The sequence below is a fragment of the Myxine glutinosa genome, chromosome 1 (genome assembly GCF_964187855.1).
Source record: "Myxine glutinosa chromosome 1, kmMyxGlut1.1, whole genome shotgun sequence".
NCBI lineage: Eukaryota > Metazoa > Chordata > Myxini > Myxiniformes > Myxinidae > Myxine > Myxine glutinosa.
Genome location: NC_136261.1, coordinates 187,897,374 through 187,913,617, shown reverse-complemented (window position 1 = coordinate 187,913,617; position 16,244 = coordinate 187,897,374). Strand labels below are relative to the sequence as shown.

The following is a 16,244-nucleotide window of genomic DNA, read 5'->3' as shown; positions in this document are numbered from 1 at the left end:
TCTTGTTAGGAAAGTTTTTTTTGTAACTAACATTTGAAATGGCTTTAGAAATGAGCAGAAGGTTTGTGCTGAGTGCAGGCTCAACTCAAGGTCAACGAGCTGTACTCGGACGTGCAAGATGGCGTGTTGCTGCTCCGCTTGCTCGAACTGCTGTCTGATCAACGTCTGCCTCGTGCTGCACGGGGTCGCACACGTCTGCACTTCATTCAGAACAACCATAATGCTCTCACCTTCCTGCACTCAAAGGCACTATGCTTCGATTTGACCACACTTCCTTGTTAACAACTGCACAGGCCATCTTAATCAATTTGCTGAGCACCTTGCATGGAATAACAAGAGATGTCAGAGCCAAAAAGGATAATTTCTATATTATAGTCTAATGCGGTCTGTCTGTCCCACCCTGAAACAAGGAAATGCTCCTCGGAGAGGAATTAAAAAAAAAAAAAAAACTTGCTTCAAATTAATGCAATTCTACATTGAAATGAAAAATTTTCAAACAAACAATTTTTTTTAAAACTCCAGCGGTGTATATGCAACAGACCACCGCTTCAATCACTCCCGAAAACAAAAAACATTTCTTTACTGTTAAGAAATACTGTATATAACCTCCGATTTTTGAGCTCTTTCAACCAGCGCAAGAATAAAAGGCTTCCTTCAAGAATAAAAACGTCATAATTCGACAAGTACAAAACTTCATCGATCAAGATGAAATTTTTTGAGCGTCATCAAGGGATAAATTGGTGGAGAAAAACGTGATAATGTCATCGGTCACGTGGTTCGGCCGACATCTTGGAAAAACTGAAATTTTTTGCATCTCTATATCTCCGAAAGCGGTACGTTGAGAAAATTGAGACATGGCTCATTGTAAAGAGCTCTCCATGTGGAATGACATATGTTAATGATGATGTCATAGGCTCCTCCGTTATGACGTCATAATTCTTCAATTACAAAAATTCATCCGATCAAGATGAAATTTGTTGAGCGTCATCGAGGGATAAATTGGTGGAGAAAAACGTGATAATGTCATCGGTCACGTGGTTCGGCCGACATCTTGGAAAAACTGAAATTTTTTGCATCTCTATATCTCCGAAAGCGGTACGTTGAGAAAATTGAGACATGGCTCATTGTAAAGAGCTCTCCATGTGGAATGACATATGTTAATGATGATGTCATAGGCTCCTCCGTTATGACGTCATAATTCTTCAATTACAAAAATTCATCCGATCAAGATGAAATTTGTTGAGCGTCATCGAGGGATAAATTGGTGGAGAAAAAAAAAATTATGATGTCATCGGTCAAGTGGTTCGATCGCCATATTTGTTTTAACACAAAAGCCTGAAAAACACGTCCTGGCGAGGGTCTGCCATCTCTGATTGCTCCTCCTTGTTATATTTGTAGCACAAGTGTTTTGTGATCCCAGCATTAAGTTAACTGCAAGCAAATTTATAACTTGCAGCGAAATAAGTGGGACAAACAGGTTGTATTAATTTATTTTAACACCACAAGTTTACAGATTGGTACTGGTGAACCTTTGTGTAGATTTTTTTTTTTTCACAGTTTCTTAACTTTCCTCTGTTGTTTCCTACAGTAATCAGGACAAATTTTTGTTTAGATTTGGGTAAAAGGAAGTAGTCAGATTACATAAGACACAGCACAGCATATCACACATTGCAAGGCACACACCCCAGTGGAAACCACAGCGACTACCTGCTGACATGCTTGTGGACAATTGAAAAGACTCTTCTTGACATCGCAATATGAAGTGAATTTTTTTATATTTTGAAATTCCTCATTTCATCATAACCGAATCACAAATATGAATTTGTAACTCATGCTTCGTTGTATCTCACAGTCAAATAGCAAAAGGTTTTTTTCTTTTCCCTTAAATCTCCCTAATTGTTCTAAGAAGGTGAAACATCCTGCAGTACATCGGCCATCAGAATAGATCCCAAACTGACTGTCAGACTAGTTTTTTGCCTGTATGTATATTTTAAACATCTCTTTTATTATACTAGGGCATGCCCGTACTATATATATATCTAAAATTATATCCCCCCCCCTCTATTTACATGAAATGGTTTGGTCCAAAGCGAACGGCTTGCGAGTACGGTGACAATCCCCCCCCCCCCCCCTCTATTTACATGAAATGGTTTGGTCCAAAGCGAACGGCTTGCGAGTACGGTGTTTTTTATCGGACCCGTGGAATTATAGATAGTAGTTTTAATTAGTTTTAAAACATAGTTTAACGCCAACATAGTTTGCCGACGGGAAATAAATGAATACGCTCTCAAATGTGCCATCCGAGGCAGAGTCTGTTCGCCACGTTCGGCACATGTGATAGCTCGCTGCTCTCTGATTGGTTGAATCGTTTTTTGGACATAGCTCGGTAACTACTTCTGCGATTAATTTAAAACCTTGAAAAGGCACATCCTCGGGTCCCCAGCAATATACCTGGCAAGTTTCAAGTATATCGGACCGGTAGTTGTCGAGAAACAGCGGTCACAGACAAACATACAAACAAACATACACACAGAGATTAGTGGAATTATAGATAGATTATCTACTACTACTATTACTACTACTACTACTACTACTACTACTACTACTACTACTACTACTACTACTACGTTTACAGGTGCAAATATTTCTACCCTTTTGCGGGGATGGCTGGGGAAGGTTTGGGCCTAAGTCTTTCACGAACCGGCTGGCCAGGCCTGACCTTCGACTGGAGCTGATTTTGACTAGGGCAGGAATTTGTAATTTATTCAGAGTGCCGGAAATAACTTGCCCATTCTCCGAGAAAGACACGGTGATATCTTAAACGTCCACCAGCGAATTCTAGCACACAGGACACCCAGCTTAACCTCCATCAAAGGAGCAGCACACCTTGTGATGTGACGCCCTGCTAGCCCAGCAGATATGTGAAAAAATTGTGCTTTTGGTGATACAAGCATGAAATTTTGAACACTGATAGAGCATACTACTAGGAAGATTTTTGGATATAGGGGCATTCAAATCTTTTCCTAGGGACAAAATGGCGGCCATTTTAAAAATGGCCGTTTACGGATAATAAGATACACAGTACCGATGTCTATAAAACTAGATTTACTTATTGCTCAAGCACACCTATGATGTTTTTTTCACGTAAACAGGTTGTAAGATCATAATTAAATGTCAACAAACTCACATAACATTTATTTGGTCCTTATTCTTTACAAAAATAATTACTTTTTGAGCTATTTTGAGCAAACTCCAGAAACACAATGGAAATGAAGTGAAAATGCCACATTAACGCTGTGGAAGTGACTTTCACTATAAAACAGTCTACAAAACAGTCTTCCACATGTTTGTGTATATGTAACAGGTGTGTTATTCCTCCTGTATACTATCGTGTGCACTCCCCTGCACAGTGACACAGAGCTGAGCACTGGAGTGCGGCCTTAACACACTTGCACTGTTTCCTGCAACCCTTCTTGCATCCACATCTAATCAATTGTCGGCATGCCTCAGTTGCCTCTGTGAGGGTTGTCCAATATATCCCCCAGCCGTTATTACTCTGTTTCCAACCCCATTCACTTGGCGATGGGAGCTCAGGTGCGCAAATCATCATCTGGCCCCAACAAAAGCCGGCTTGGTAGGCAGCTCTCTTGATGTGTTGTCTGAGGGCTTCTTGCGTTGGTGGGATAGCCTCTATTGATCTACCAGTCTGGGTGAAGAGATGCTTGCGGGCATCGTTAACATGTTCCTGGCTGCTTGTTCGATCGTAGAGCAGAACAACAAAACGCTCCAGTGGATCCATGTTGTCATTTGCAGTTGAAATGGTTGGTGTGGCAGCCAGTGCGCAGAAAGCTGAGGTGACCTCATCATAGGCTTTCCATGTTTCCCATGCTGTTTTCTTCCCCCTTCCGCCGAAGCAGGACACGGTGTCACACCCAGTGAAGGCGTGGAAGAATGGCAACCCTCGGCACTTGTTTGGTCCCAGTGCCACAGCCATCTCGTGAGCTGCCAAGTGCCTGAAATTCTTCCCTGTGCCAAAAGCAACCCAGAGTTCATCGATGTCAAGATATCCAGTTGCTGCCACTGCAAGGATCAAAACATCTGTGTCCACTGTGCGGATTGACACCTTGGTATAGCCCTGTCTGACTGCATCTTGGACATGGAGTAGTATCCTTGTATCTGCCTCCTCGTGACTACACGGGGAAAGACCAGTAACATCTCGTGGCTGTGTACAAAAAACTTCTTTGTGGTTTGTGGTGACGATTTGCTTGTCAGTCTCAATGTTTGCTATCCTCGTTGCTAGAAAGTCAAACAACTCCACCTTGTTCTCGTCTATGCGAAGGAAGGCCTGCCAGTTTCGAGGGATGGAACTAGATGGCTCAACTCGTCTCCTGGTGCCTTTACCCCTCGTCTTCCTGGTGTCGGCTTTCAAACTGTCTGGGAAATATTCATCCCAGATAATATCAACCCTGCTCTTATTTTGTATCTGAGATGTGATGTATGGCAAGAATACTAGTGATGCATACTCAGAGAAGGTCTTCGCATTACGAGGTGCCAGCATGTTCACGATGGCTGCTCCATCCAGGATCATGACTTCAACAGGGGGGCTTACATCATCATTTTCCCGTGAGGTGATCAGATCTTCTAAGCACCCAACCAGATCAGACTTGGTTCCAAGCCGGATTTTGCCCATTTGTGACAATGCAGGGGGACAAGCTTGGTTTTCATGTGCAAAGAATTCATCAAGATCTCCATTCCGTGTCTGGGATGCAATAAACAGCCTGGAGAACAGAACGCAGTCATTCTTCAGAGATACCACCTTCAACTCTGTTCTTGACTTCTCTCTGACTGGGGGTCGGCTGAAGAGAGGGAGATTGTTTCTTTTTATTGGGTCAGTGATAGGCTTTGTCTGATGTACAAGCCTCTCGTTCACATATGTGTCATACTGTTCTTTTCCCAGCTTCTCGATCTGGTAAAGGGTGTTGATGACTGCTGGGTCTGCCAGGTCTCTGCTGTCTAGCACCAAGAGATCTTTGCTGTCGTCACAGAATGGGTTCCCCATCTCTCCTATGACACGGGTGAGTGCTCTCACATCTCGAGCAAAGGCTACCTGCGTGTGCTTTGTCTGTTCATGGTGTTTTAGTTCAGTTTTCCTAATTCTTTTTTCTGTTGTGGCCTCGAACTTATAGATCAGTTTGGCCATCTCTGGACCAGACACCATCCATCGGCGCAAAGCTGCAGCATTCTCCGTAAGACCTACAGCCCCTCCATCACCTTTCACCAATGCATTATTTTGCTCGTGTGCCTGGTCTAAGGCTATGGCAGAGAATGCACGTGTAGTCTTCTTCATGGTGAAGTTTCCTGCCAGAAACTGTGCGTATACAGTTGGATGCTTTGTTGCAAGTGTCACCATGTCGCGCAAGTGAACTGGGATCCACCTGGCATAGTTTGTATGTCCCAAGGCGAAGAACCATGGTACAAGCTTGGTCAGAGCATCAGTGTACAGTTGGAAGTTTCCTTCACGGACGGATCTCACATAGATCAGGACTGCCAGTTCTAGCTGCATAATTAGGAACCAGAACTGAAACTGTGGACTTGCATTGGCTTGTTCACCGCACCAGTCATCTAGTGGTATCGTATCCTGTCCCTCATCTAGTCCACTGGTGTACTGGCTGTAGGCTTCCTTCAGGAGAAGATAGAGAGTACTGGCTGTGACTTGGTGTGCTCGTCGTGTGCGTGTCACATGGGTCACTTTCAGGAAGGAATCAGCAGTACCACTTGTAGCAACCCCTGCAAGCATCAGAACGCCTGTCCACCCACTGCTATCCAGAAGGTCACCGAGGGTTTTCCATGCTGCCATCTCAATATGGAGTCCACCAAAGACCATGACGAAGTGATCTTCTCCGTGTGTTTCTGGCCATCTCCATTGGATCTGTTTGGCAAGTGTGTACAGTGGCTGATCAAGTGTGATTACAGGGATCTGACCTGGATTCAGAATATCGATTGCTTTCTTGATGACATCCATGGAGTGACGAATCATTGCCACAGATTTTGCCTGGTCATAGAAGAGAGGCAGCAATGAAGTTAAGGCCACACTACACTCTGGTTCTTCTGGAATAGACTGCTTGCTGGCATGGTATCCAGCCCATGATACTGTCTCGTCTCCCTTAAGTGGTGTGTCAGATAGCACTGTCTTCTCCATCTGCTCCAGCCACCTGTCAAAATGCAAGATAATGAACACAATTAAGAACAAACAAGTCCACACAAGTTAACAAGTCTTGGTTATTTAGGTACACATATAACTGTCCACAGTTCAAACACAATAATCAGTTACCTGTACTCAATCTGCATTGCTTCAGGGATGAGTTGGCAGTTGCTTTTGTTGGGACCCGCTAGCTTGGGTACAGGTGGGTCACATTTACCCAGAACAACAGGAGGTACGATGGTGTATGACTGTGGCAGGTGTGCATCTGTTGTTGATGTGTCATCTGGGTTTACCCGTTGAACTCCACGGCTATCGCTATTTGGGTGCTGGAAAAGTGAAATGCCAGTGCCATGGAAGGAGTCGTGGGCACTTGTTGAACTGGGGTTATGATCAATGTTATCCACTGCCCCAGTTGTGAAGAGGTCACTTTTTAGCTCAGGGGGGCAAACTGTACCCTCATTTTGGAAGAAACGGCAGATTCTGTTCCCCAAGTCCGTGGAGATGCTAAGCACCCTGTCATAGGAGATCGAGAGACCCAGGTTGAACATAGTATCAACCAGGTCTCTTTTTCGAGTCTTTGTGTGGATAAGGGTGCCCAGGTACACAGGCAGGGGAGTCTCCCGATTGTGACTGTGCCTCGTGGACGTGGTAGTACTGCTACTCTCTCTGCGGCGTGAGTAACTGTTGAACATAAGGAGTTGTGAGATTGTGAGAGTAGGTGTTGATACCGACGAGTGGCTTGACTGCTCTTGGATGTTAGGACCATTCAAGATCATAGAAACTAGTGATACAAGCGAATTAGGTACCGAATGTTCTTGGCAGTGGGCTTCAAATGAACCACTAAATGTTGAGTTCATTTTCAACATGTCTCTACGAACTATATTTGCGGCTCTAGCAAGACAAACTCCATCACTGTCAGTGTCGTGATCACATGCCTTCTGAAGGGCTGAGCCAACATCCTGGTTGAAAGCAAGCAGAATATCTCGACCGGACATGTGCTCCTCTAGGTCTGGAAAATATGTCATGATTCGATCTTTGAGTTTGGTGGAGTGGACACGCCTGGTCAAGACTGTTCCAAGCTGTTCCAGCCTGGTGGTGTATAGTCTTGCTAGGTCTACCAGCTTGAACACTGGTGTCACAAGAGCATCTGTGCGGGCATCATCGATGTAGGACACTAGTTCTCCAAGTGCTATACCGTGATTGATATCATCTTGTTCATTCAGTGTTGTGCTTGTGGCCCTTGCTTTGTTATAAAGTGACACCAGACACTTCACGTGGTACTGTGCTATAAGGTCACCTGCACTCAGTTTAGCAAGAAGTGCCTGATCTCCTAGTTTCAGGGCAGCTGTCCTGACATGTTTATCGAGGTCGAAGGTGGAAGCTTTTCGCAGAGAATTAGTACCCGCTGGTTTGTCACAAAAGAAACACTTTTCAGGCTGTGGCTGTGTGTGGTCTACATGTACTCTGTGACGGGTGTACTTTCTTGAGACACTTGCGGTTTCTTCACTAGACGTTTCTCTTTTTTGTGCCCGATGCAGTTCAGTTTTGTTGTATTTCAGTCTGCATGAATCATGCCACTTAGCCTTGTGGCTCTGGAAGGTTGACTGGATACCTTCACCATCGTCCAGGCGGGACAGTTCTAGAGATTTTGGCAGGCAGCCCATCTGGCTGAAGGTGAGGAGATAATCTGCAAGAGTTTGGTATCCGGACCCTGTGGTTCGCTTGGAATCAGCTGGACAGGCAAGGGCCTCATCGGTGACCTCCTGACATAACACACACTTCTCCCAATCTGTCAGATAAGGCATGTTTGTTCCAGATGTACTAGGGCTTTGGGGGTCTAATAGCTTGAAATTTTTGTTGGCCATTGTCAATTAAGCATTATCCACCACCACCATCCAATCAATATACAAATTGGGAACCAAATCTAGGTAGCTACTACAGTCAATGAGCGAAGGTGCAGTGCAGTCGAGTTATCATCTGAAAAAGAAATACATACATTATTATCATAAATATAGTAATTCGCTTTCGTAACTTTTCACTAGCCTTGCATTGTTCCTTATAGTCACCTAGTCTATGATAGGAAAGTTCATAAAGCTACATCAAAGTTGTTCATATAAAGGTATTGAACCAAAATTACACCCAGGAGAAATCAGATAGTCATGCAAAGTTAAATAATTAAACCGCTAGACCAGTCCTGTCTATTGCAATGGTAAACCATTTGTTCTGCCCCTTATAGGCCACCGTAGATTCCAATTTTGAACCCAGTATGAAGGTATTGCATAGCATGTACATGACAATTTATAATATTAAAGCGCGGCGTTACGCGCGCTGCTTGTGAGCAAGGAGGAAGCGGACAAGCGGTAACATATGAACGTCTTTATTGTAAGACTACACTGTAACACTGAACTCTTCCGGGCTGGTCGCCCGGTGTATATCCTGAGGCCACGCCTACCCCTCGGGCGTGGCCACCGCCCACTTGGTGCGTGGAATGATGTCACCACGCCAGTGGGCTTTTGTGTCCGCCACACGCGCCCCCCCAGAATTCCCGCGCACCTGGAGGGCCAGTTTGCGGGGCAGACGAATGACCCGGCCGAAGCGCCCCCTGGCGATCGGCGGCGTCTGGGGTGCAGGGATACCAGGTGGGATGCCCCTGGCTGCCCCTGGGATGGGTGCAGGACCGGGGGGCGCCGTGGCGGCGGGGCTGGGCGGTGCCGGGGGTCCGCCCGCAGGAGGGCGGCCCCGACGTGGGGGTCGGGCCACTGGCGGTGGATGGTCCACATCGAGGTGGGCCGGCTTGAGGCGGTCTACCGAAACGCGGTCAGGAGTACCGCCGATGTCCAGGGTGAAGTGCTTCGCCCCGGTCTCCAGCACGCGGAAAGGCCCGTTGTACGGGGGCCGCAGTGGTGTCCGATGGGCATCGTGGCGGACGAAGACGTACTCCGCCGTGCGAAGCTCCGGGGCGACGTGCGTCGGTGGGTGCCCGTGGCATGCCGTTGGCACCGGGGCGAACCTCTGGGCGGTCTCTTGCAGAGCGGAGCGCTGCTGTGCCGCGGACCATGGTGCCGTGGAGTCGGGGAGGAACTCGCCCGGCACCCGCAGCGGTTGCCCGAAGACCAACTCCGCCGCGGATGCGCGCAGGTCCTCCTTGGGCGCCGTCCGGAGGCCCAGGCAGGACCCAGGGGAGCCTGTCGACCCAGCCGCCGTCGCGGAGGGTGGCCCGGAGCGCGGCCTTCAATGAGCGGTGAAATCGCTCACACAGGCCGTTAGCCTGGGGGTGGTAGGCCGTGGTTCGGTGCAGCCGGACCCCGAGCCCCTGCGCAACCGCCCCCCAGAGCTCCGAGGTGAACTGGGGGCCGCGGTCGGATGAGATGTCTGAGGGGGCGCCGAACCGGGCGACCCAGGTGGCGATGAAAGCCTGCGCGACATCGGCCGCCGTTGTCGACGCCAAGGGCACGGCCTCCGGCCACCGGGTGGTGCGGTCCACCATGGTGAGGACGTGGGTGAAACCCCGCGAGGGGGGCAGAGGTCCCACCAGGTCCACGTGGACGTGGTCAAACCGGCGTTCCGGCACCGTGAACGGGGCCAACGGGGCCTGGGTGTGCCGGTGCACCTTGGCGCGCTGGCACGCGAGGCATGTCCTGGCCCAGCCGCGGACGGCCTTCCGGAGGCCATGCCAGACGAACTTGTCGGCGATCAGCCTTTGGGAGGCCCTCGCGCCCGGGTGGGACAGGCCGTGGATGGCGTCAAACACCTGGCGCTGCCAGCCCGCGGGCACAATGGGGCGAGGACGCCCGAGGGAGACGTCGCACAAGAGGGCCACGCCCGCGCCGTCGAACGGCACCTCGGTGACGCGGAGGCCCGTGACGGCGGTCCGCAAGGCCTGGACGTCGGGGTCAGCGGCCTGGTCCGCTGCCATCCGGGCATAGTCGATGCCGAGGTGGACTGCGTGGGCGACGGCCCGGGAAAGGCAATCCGCCACCGGGTTGTCCTTCCCCGCGACGTGCTGGATGTCCGTCGTGTACTCGGACATGGCCGAGAGGTGACGCTGCTGCCGGGCCGACCACGGCTCGGTGACCTTGCCCATCGCGAAGATCAGCGGCTTGTGGTCGACGAAGGCAGTGAACGCCCGGCCCTCGAGCAGATGGCGGAAGTGCCTGACCGCCAAGTGAAGTCCGAGCAACTCGCGGTCGAAGGTACTGTAACGGCGTTCGGGCGGGCGAAGCTGCCGGCTAAAGAACGCCAGCGGTTGCCAAGCTCCACGCACCCATTGCTCGTGCACCGCGCCCACCGCGTAGTCCGAGGCATCGGTGGTGAGGGCGATCGGTGCATCGGGCGCCGGGTGCGCGAGCATGGTGGCGTTAGCCAAGGCGAGCTTCGCGCCCGTGAACGCCGTGTCCATCTGCTCGGTCCAGGTAACGTCGCCTTTGCCCGGCTTACCTCGGAGAGCTTCGTGCAGGGGGCGCAGGAGCTGGGCGATACGGGGCAGGAACCGATGGTAAAAGTTCACCATGCCCAGGAACTCCTGCAGCCCTCTGATCGTGCGGGGGCGCGGAAACCCCTTCACCGCCTCCACCTTGGCCGGCAGGGGGACGGCTCCGTGCCTGGTGACACGGTGCCCCAGAAAATCGATTGTGGCGGCGCCAAACCGGCACTTTGCGGGGTTCACAATCAGGCCATGCTGGCCCAGGCGTTCGAAGAGCGTGCGGAGGTGGCGTAGGTGCTCTTCGCGGGACGCGCTGGCGACGAGGATATCGTCCAGGTAGACGTCGACAAAATCCAAGTCGCGCAGGACGCTGTCCATCAGTCGCTGGAACGCCTGAGCCGCATTCTTCAGACCGAAGGGCATGCGCAGGAACTCGAAGAGTCCGAATGGCGTGATGACCGCCGTCTTCGGGACGTCCTCCGGCCTGACGGGGACCTGATGGTAGCCGCGTATGAGGTCCACCTTCGAGAAGAAGGACCTGCCCGCCAAACGGGCGGAAAAGTCCTGAATGTGGGGGACGGGGTAGCGGTCGGGAGTCGTGGCGTCATTGAGACGGCGATAGTCCCCGCACGGTCGCCATCCCCCGCCGGGCTTCAGCACGATGTGCAGCGGCGACGCCCAAGCGCTCTCTGAGCGCCGAACGATGCCGAGTCGCTCCAGGGTAGCGAACACCGCTTTTGCCACCGCCAGCTTCGTCGGCTCGAGGCGGCGTGCCCGGGCGTAGACCGGTGGCCCGACGGTGGGGATGTGATGGGCCACCCCGTGCTTGAAGGCCCCCGCCGAGAAGGTGGGCCGCATGAGGGCCGGGAAGCCGGCGAGGAGGCGGGTGAATGCGTCCGCTGCCGGAAGCGTACAGACCAACGTGGCCGGAACCGAATCGTTCGGCAAGCCGCTTGGCAAGCCGCTCGTTGAGCTGGGCAACGCACATGCGAGCGAGCTGAACGTCTCGGCCTGGACAAGCCGTCTTCGCTTGACGTCGACCAGGAGCCCATTAGCGCACAGGAAGTCCGCGCCAAGCAGTGCCATGGGCACGTCGGCGGTGACGAACGTCCATCGGAAAACCTGCCCTCCAAACCGCAGAGAGAGGCAGCGTTTTCCGTACGTACGGATGGGCGTCCCGTTCGCGGCAAGCAGCGCGGGGCCCCCACCCGCGGCGTGCTTGTCTGACGTGCCGGCGGGAATGACACTCACCTGTGCTCCCGTGTCACACAGGTAACGGCGCCCGGAGAAGGTGTCCGTTATGAACAGCAGGCTGCTCGAACGGCCGGCGCTCATCGCCACAATTGAGCGCCGGCCCGGGCGTTTCCCGACCCGTTGAAGGAGCACGGCGGATGACACCGCCGAGCTTCGTGGCCGAACTTGGCGTGGAACCAGCACCAGGTGGTGGAGCTGGAGGAGCGCGGCTGGCTCCGCCAGGCCGGTGGAGTCGACGGGTTTCCCCGCGGTGGCGGTTTTCGCCGCGGCGGTGGGCGGGGCGTGGCGGCGTTCACGAGGTGCGTATCAGCATGCTGCTGAAACTCAGCGTGCTGTAGAAGATGATGCTGTGGAACAGCAGCGTCGAAGGCCGTGACGGCCACGCCAACGCTCGCCCGCGTGTCCGAAGCGGCGAAGTACTTGTCCGCCTCGGCCGCCAATGCTTGGGGTTCCGTTAGCCGGTCCCGGCCAACGCGAGGCGAACCTGCGCTGGAAGTTGGCGACGGAAAAGCGCCCGGAATAGCGAACCGGGGGCTTCGTCGCCCAACAGTGACAGCATATGGTCCATTCGGACCGACGGGCACGTCTCACCGAGCTCGGGGAGATCCAGGAGGCGGTCGGCCCGTGCGTCGTCCGTGAGGCTGAACGTGGCTAGGAGTAGCCGCTTGAGTGCCTCGTACTTGTGGCCGTCCGGTGGGTGGCGAAGGACGGACACAACTCGAGCGGCCGTGCCGGGCCCGAGGGAGGCGACGACATGGCAGTAGCGCAGGTCGTCGTTGGTGAGGCGCCGAAGCTGAAATTGGGCTTCGGCTTGAACGAACCAGACCTCGGCCTGGGCCTCCCAAAATTCGGGAAGTTTAATCGCCATTGACTTGTCGTTGGCCATTGCAATGGCGTCGTGTTCGGAAGGATCGCTACGGCAGATCCAACGTCGAGGGTCACCAGTAAAGCGCGGCGTTACGCGCGCTGCTTGTGAGCAAGGAGGAAGCGGACAAGCGGTAACATATGAACGTCTTTATTGTAAGACTACACTGTAACACTGAACTCTTCCGGGCTGGTCGCCCGGTGTATATCCTGAGGCCACGCCTACCCCTCGGGCGTGGCCACCGCCCACTTGGTGCGTGGAATGATGTCACCACGCCAGTGGGCTTTTGTGTCCGCCACAATATGCTCATTACATTGTGTTTCAATAGCAGCACAAATGACAAGTCTGAAATAATAGGTAAATATGTCCTTCTTAGCCGCCATTTTGTAAAATGGCCGCCATTTTGGGCCAAGGAGAAATCTGGAATGCCCCTACATCCAAATTTCACTGTAAGGGTATGCCCTAACTGTGTGCCAAGTTTCATGCTTGTATCATCAAAGGCACAATTCTACCACAATTATTCACATATCTGCCGGACTATGCCTGCGAAACTCCAATCCGATAATTCAACGTGTGCTTCTTCTGTAGCATCCTGTCAGAACCTTGTCTATTTTAATAAATAATTTTCCCAAGCAGAACATCCTTCTGCAAAAGTTATAAATTTTAAATGAATTTCTCCTCCTCGTATTCCTTCCCTTCCCCTCAGGTTGCCGATGCTAAGCTGATTGGCGCCGAGAACATCGTCGATGGTGACCGAACACTCATTCTGGGACTCATTTGGGTCATCATCCTCCGGTTCCAGGTCTCCAGTATTTTGAAGGAGGTGAGGCCTTAATTTACACCAGAATCACCCGTTACATATTTGGTCGCGTATTGCATGACATATCTCCGTTGGATGTGTTGACACAAGGATGAAAACCCCAGATTGGGAGTCGACTGCAGGTCGCTTCTTGGAGAAGAAAACCACTTTATGAAATTCTGAATGAATTCTTCCAAGGATTTCTTCAACCCAACAGTCCTTATTATACCACAGCACCATTTGCATGCATTCTGATGTTCACAGATGACGAAATCGAAGAATGAATGAGTGCATCCAATGATTTCATGCTTGAATGAATGAATGGTAGTGTGGGAAAACTGAAAATATATTACGAACAATTAACTTTCAGCTCAAAATAAAATCCAATCCGTCTGACATTGAAATATGAACAGACAACTCGAAATTAACTTTCAATCAAGGTGAAACCACGGATCTCCACACCAACTGGAGAGGAGGAGAAGCTCATTTTTTGAAGCCATTTGTCCGCCATCTTGCTTCTCTTCTGCCTGTTCGGCGCAAAGCAATCTTCCGGAAGAGGCTTCTGTCTTCGGAAAAGACCAAATCGTACTCGCCTTAGGAGATGCGACTGTTATTAACTAAGGTAAATGCCACTTATATTACAAATGAAATGTGATTCCTCTTCCCCTTTGATTTTAGTCCATTCGCGGTTTTTACGACCGTAAGCAGCACATGATGGCTTTCATCAATATTATAACAATGTTTTTAGCCGCGTCGCAGACGCTGGTCATAGAGTGCCCTCTGCTGTTGTTGTTGTTGTTGTTCTTCTTCTTCTTGTTGTTCTTCTTCTTCTTGTTGTTCTTGCAGAGAAGACAAAACCTCAAAGCTCCACCCATTCTGGAAACCATAGCTCCACCCATTCTGGGAGAGGCTTCATATAAACAAATATCCACCATTTTATTAACTCGCATAGCTTTGAGGCCTGTTTTGTAGGCCCGTGGTGTCTTCCTCTCTCACACAGTTTTATTTCAAATCAAATTCGATATATCATTTCATTTTTCACAGTCGCTAACATAGTTTTAGACTCGGTTGAAAAAAAACGGGAAGAAAATCCGATGAAAGTTGCCCTTTATAGAACGAAATGAATTCTCAAAGGCCTGTAACTTCAAATGCATTGAGATTTTTTTTTTTTTAATCGCGGCATGGTCAGTCATACACCGCCCGAAATAACAGATGGGAAAATGCCGAGATATATATATTTTGTTTAAATCGCGTCATTGTCAGTCATACACCGCCCGAAATAACAGACGGGAAAATGCCGAGATATATTAAAAATTCGTCCATTTGATGACAATCGTCACGATGAAATATTTAATTTATACGTCGTCACAATAATGTGGAGAGAGGAGCATAGCTTCGTTCACGTGTCGCCACACACGGGAAATTGCCGAGATATATTTTTTTTAAATCGCGGCATGGTCAGTCATACACCGCCTGAAATAACAGACGGGAAAATGCCGAGATATATTAAAAATTCGTCGCCACACACTGGAAATTGCCAAGATATATTTTCACTTTGCACAAAAATAACATCAAGTAATCGAATCAATAGGAATGTCCTGTGCCTATAACATCGACGTTATAGGCACAGCTGCATCTAGGCATTGTGTAACATCGACGCGGCTGTTGTTTTAATTAAAACTTTTTGTACTTGTTTTTCCTAAAATGGACTAAATCAAATCGGAATGGAATAAAATCAAGTGGGAAGGTGTAATTTTCGTAGGAAATATGCACATTGAAGCAACTATTTGTATTGATGCAAACGGGATTTTCTGTGTTGTGGGAGAAAAGATATGGCGGATAGAGCGCTTCCGGTGGCTTCAGGACCGCTCACTGATCTCCATTCTAAGTTGAAAGGGTGCCTAAAGGCGGGTTTGAAGCCACCGGAAGTGTACTGGCGGCCATCTTGTTTCCCCCTGGCGGTCCAGTATAGAGATCAGTGGGACTGCCCAACCAATTAACGTTAGGCACCCGATCTAGTTAGCAAAGAGATCAGTGAGTGAAACACAACTGACTTGAAACATCATGACAAAGTTAAGTGCAAGTGACTGAAGAAATGAAATGCAAACAATTGACGAGAGAAATTCGCCATGGAGTCGAACACAGCTGAATCGAGAAAACCTAGATGAAAATTTTACGTTTACAAAGTTTACAATTTTTTACGGCGTAGCCCATAGGGCATAGGGCAAAGCCATCTAGAACAGTGTTTGTCGGTCTGTATGTATGTATGTGTGTATGTATGTATGTATGTATGTGTGTATGTATGTATGTATGTCACCTCAAACGTATACCATTCAGAGCTGAGAATCTGGTCACATGACAGGGTGATATGATTACGTCTGATGTGATTACGTCTGATGTGATTACGTCTGATGTGATTACGTCTGATGTCATTACGGCAGTACAACTGCTTACTCCACACTCAAGCATTTTGATTCCAATTTAGTTCAGGCTGAACATATCGTCGAACCTGTCATATATCACAATCGCCATGCTCTACCTCGACGTTTTTCATTCAGTGTGAAACGCAAACAAACCGATTGTTAAAATAACCATGAAATATCGAAAGCATCGGCGTTACGTCTCTTCCAACAAAACGGTACGTACCCAACACTTGTGGGGTATAATCGAGATTACAGTAGATTTCCTCAGTTCTGAAAGT

At 49.8% G+C, this 16,244-nt stretch overlaps 1 protein-coding gene across 4 annotated transcripts in view; it reads left to right on the top strand.

Moving 5' to 3' along the window:
• The window catches only part of SPTBN5 (spectrin beta, non-erythrocytic 5), a 305,552-nt gene that overhangs the window by 16,460 nt on the left and 272,848 nt on the right, over positions 1-16,244 (top strand). For all 4 annotated transcript variants that reach the window (XM_078781338.1, XM_078781331.1, XM_078781325.1 and 1 more), the window contains 2 exons: positions 79-246; positions 13,451-13,567. In XM_078781338.1, the coding sequence (XP_078637464.1) occupies positions 79-246; positions 13,451-13,567 (285 nt within the window). The remainder of the gene's footprint in view (positions 1-78; positions 247-13,450; positions 13,568-16,244) is intronic.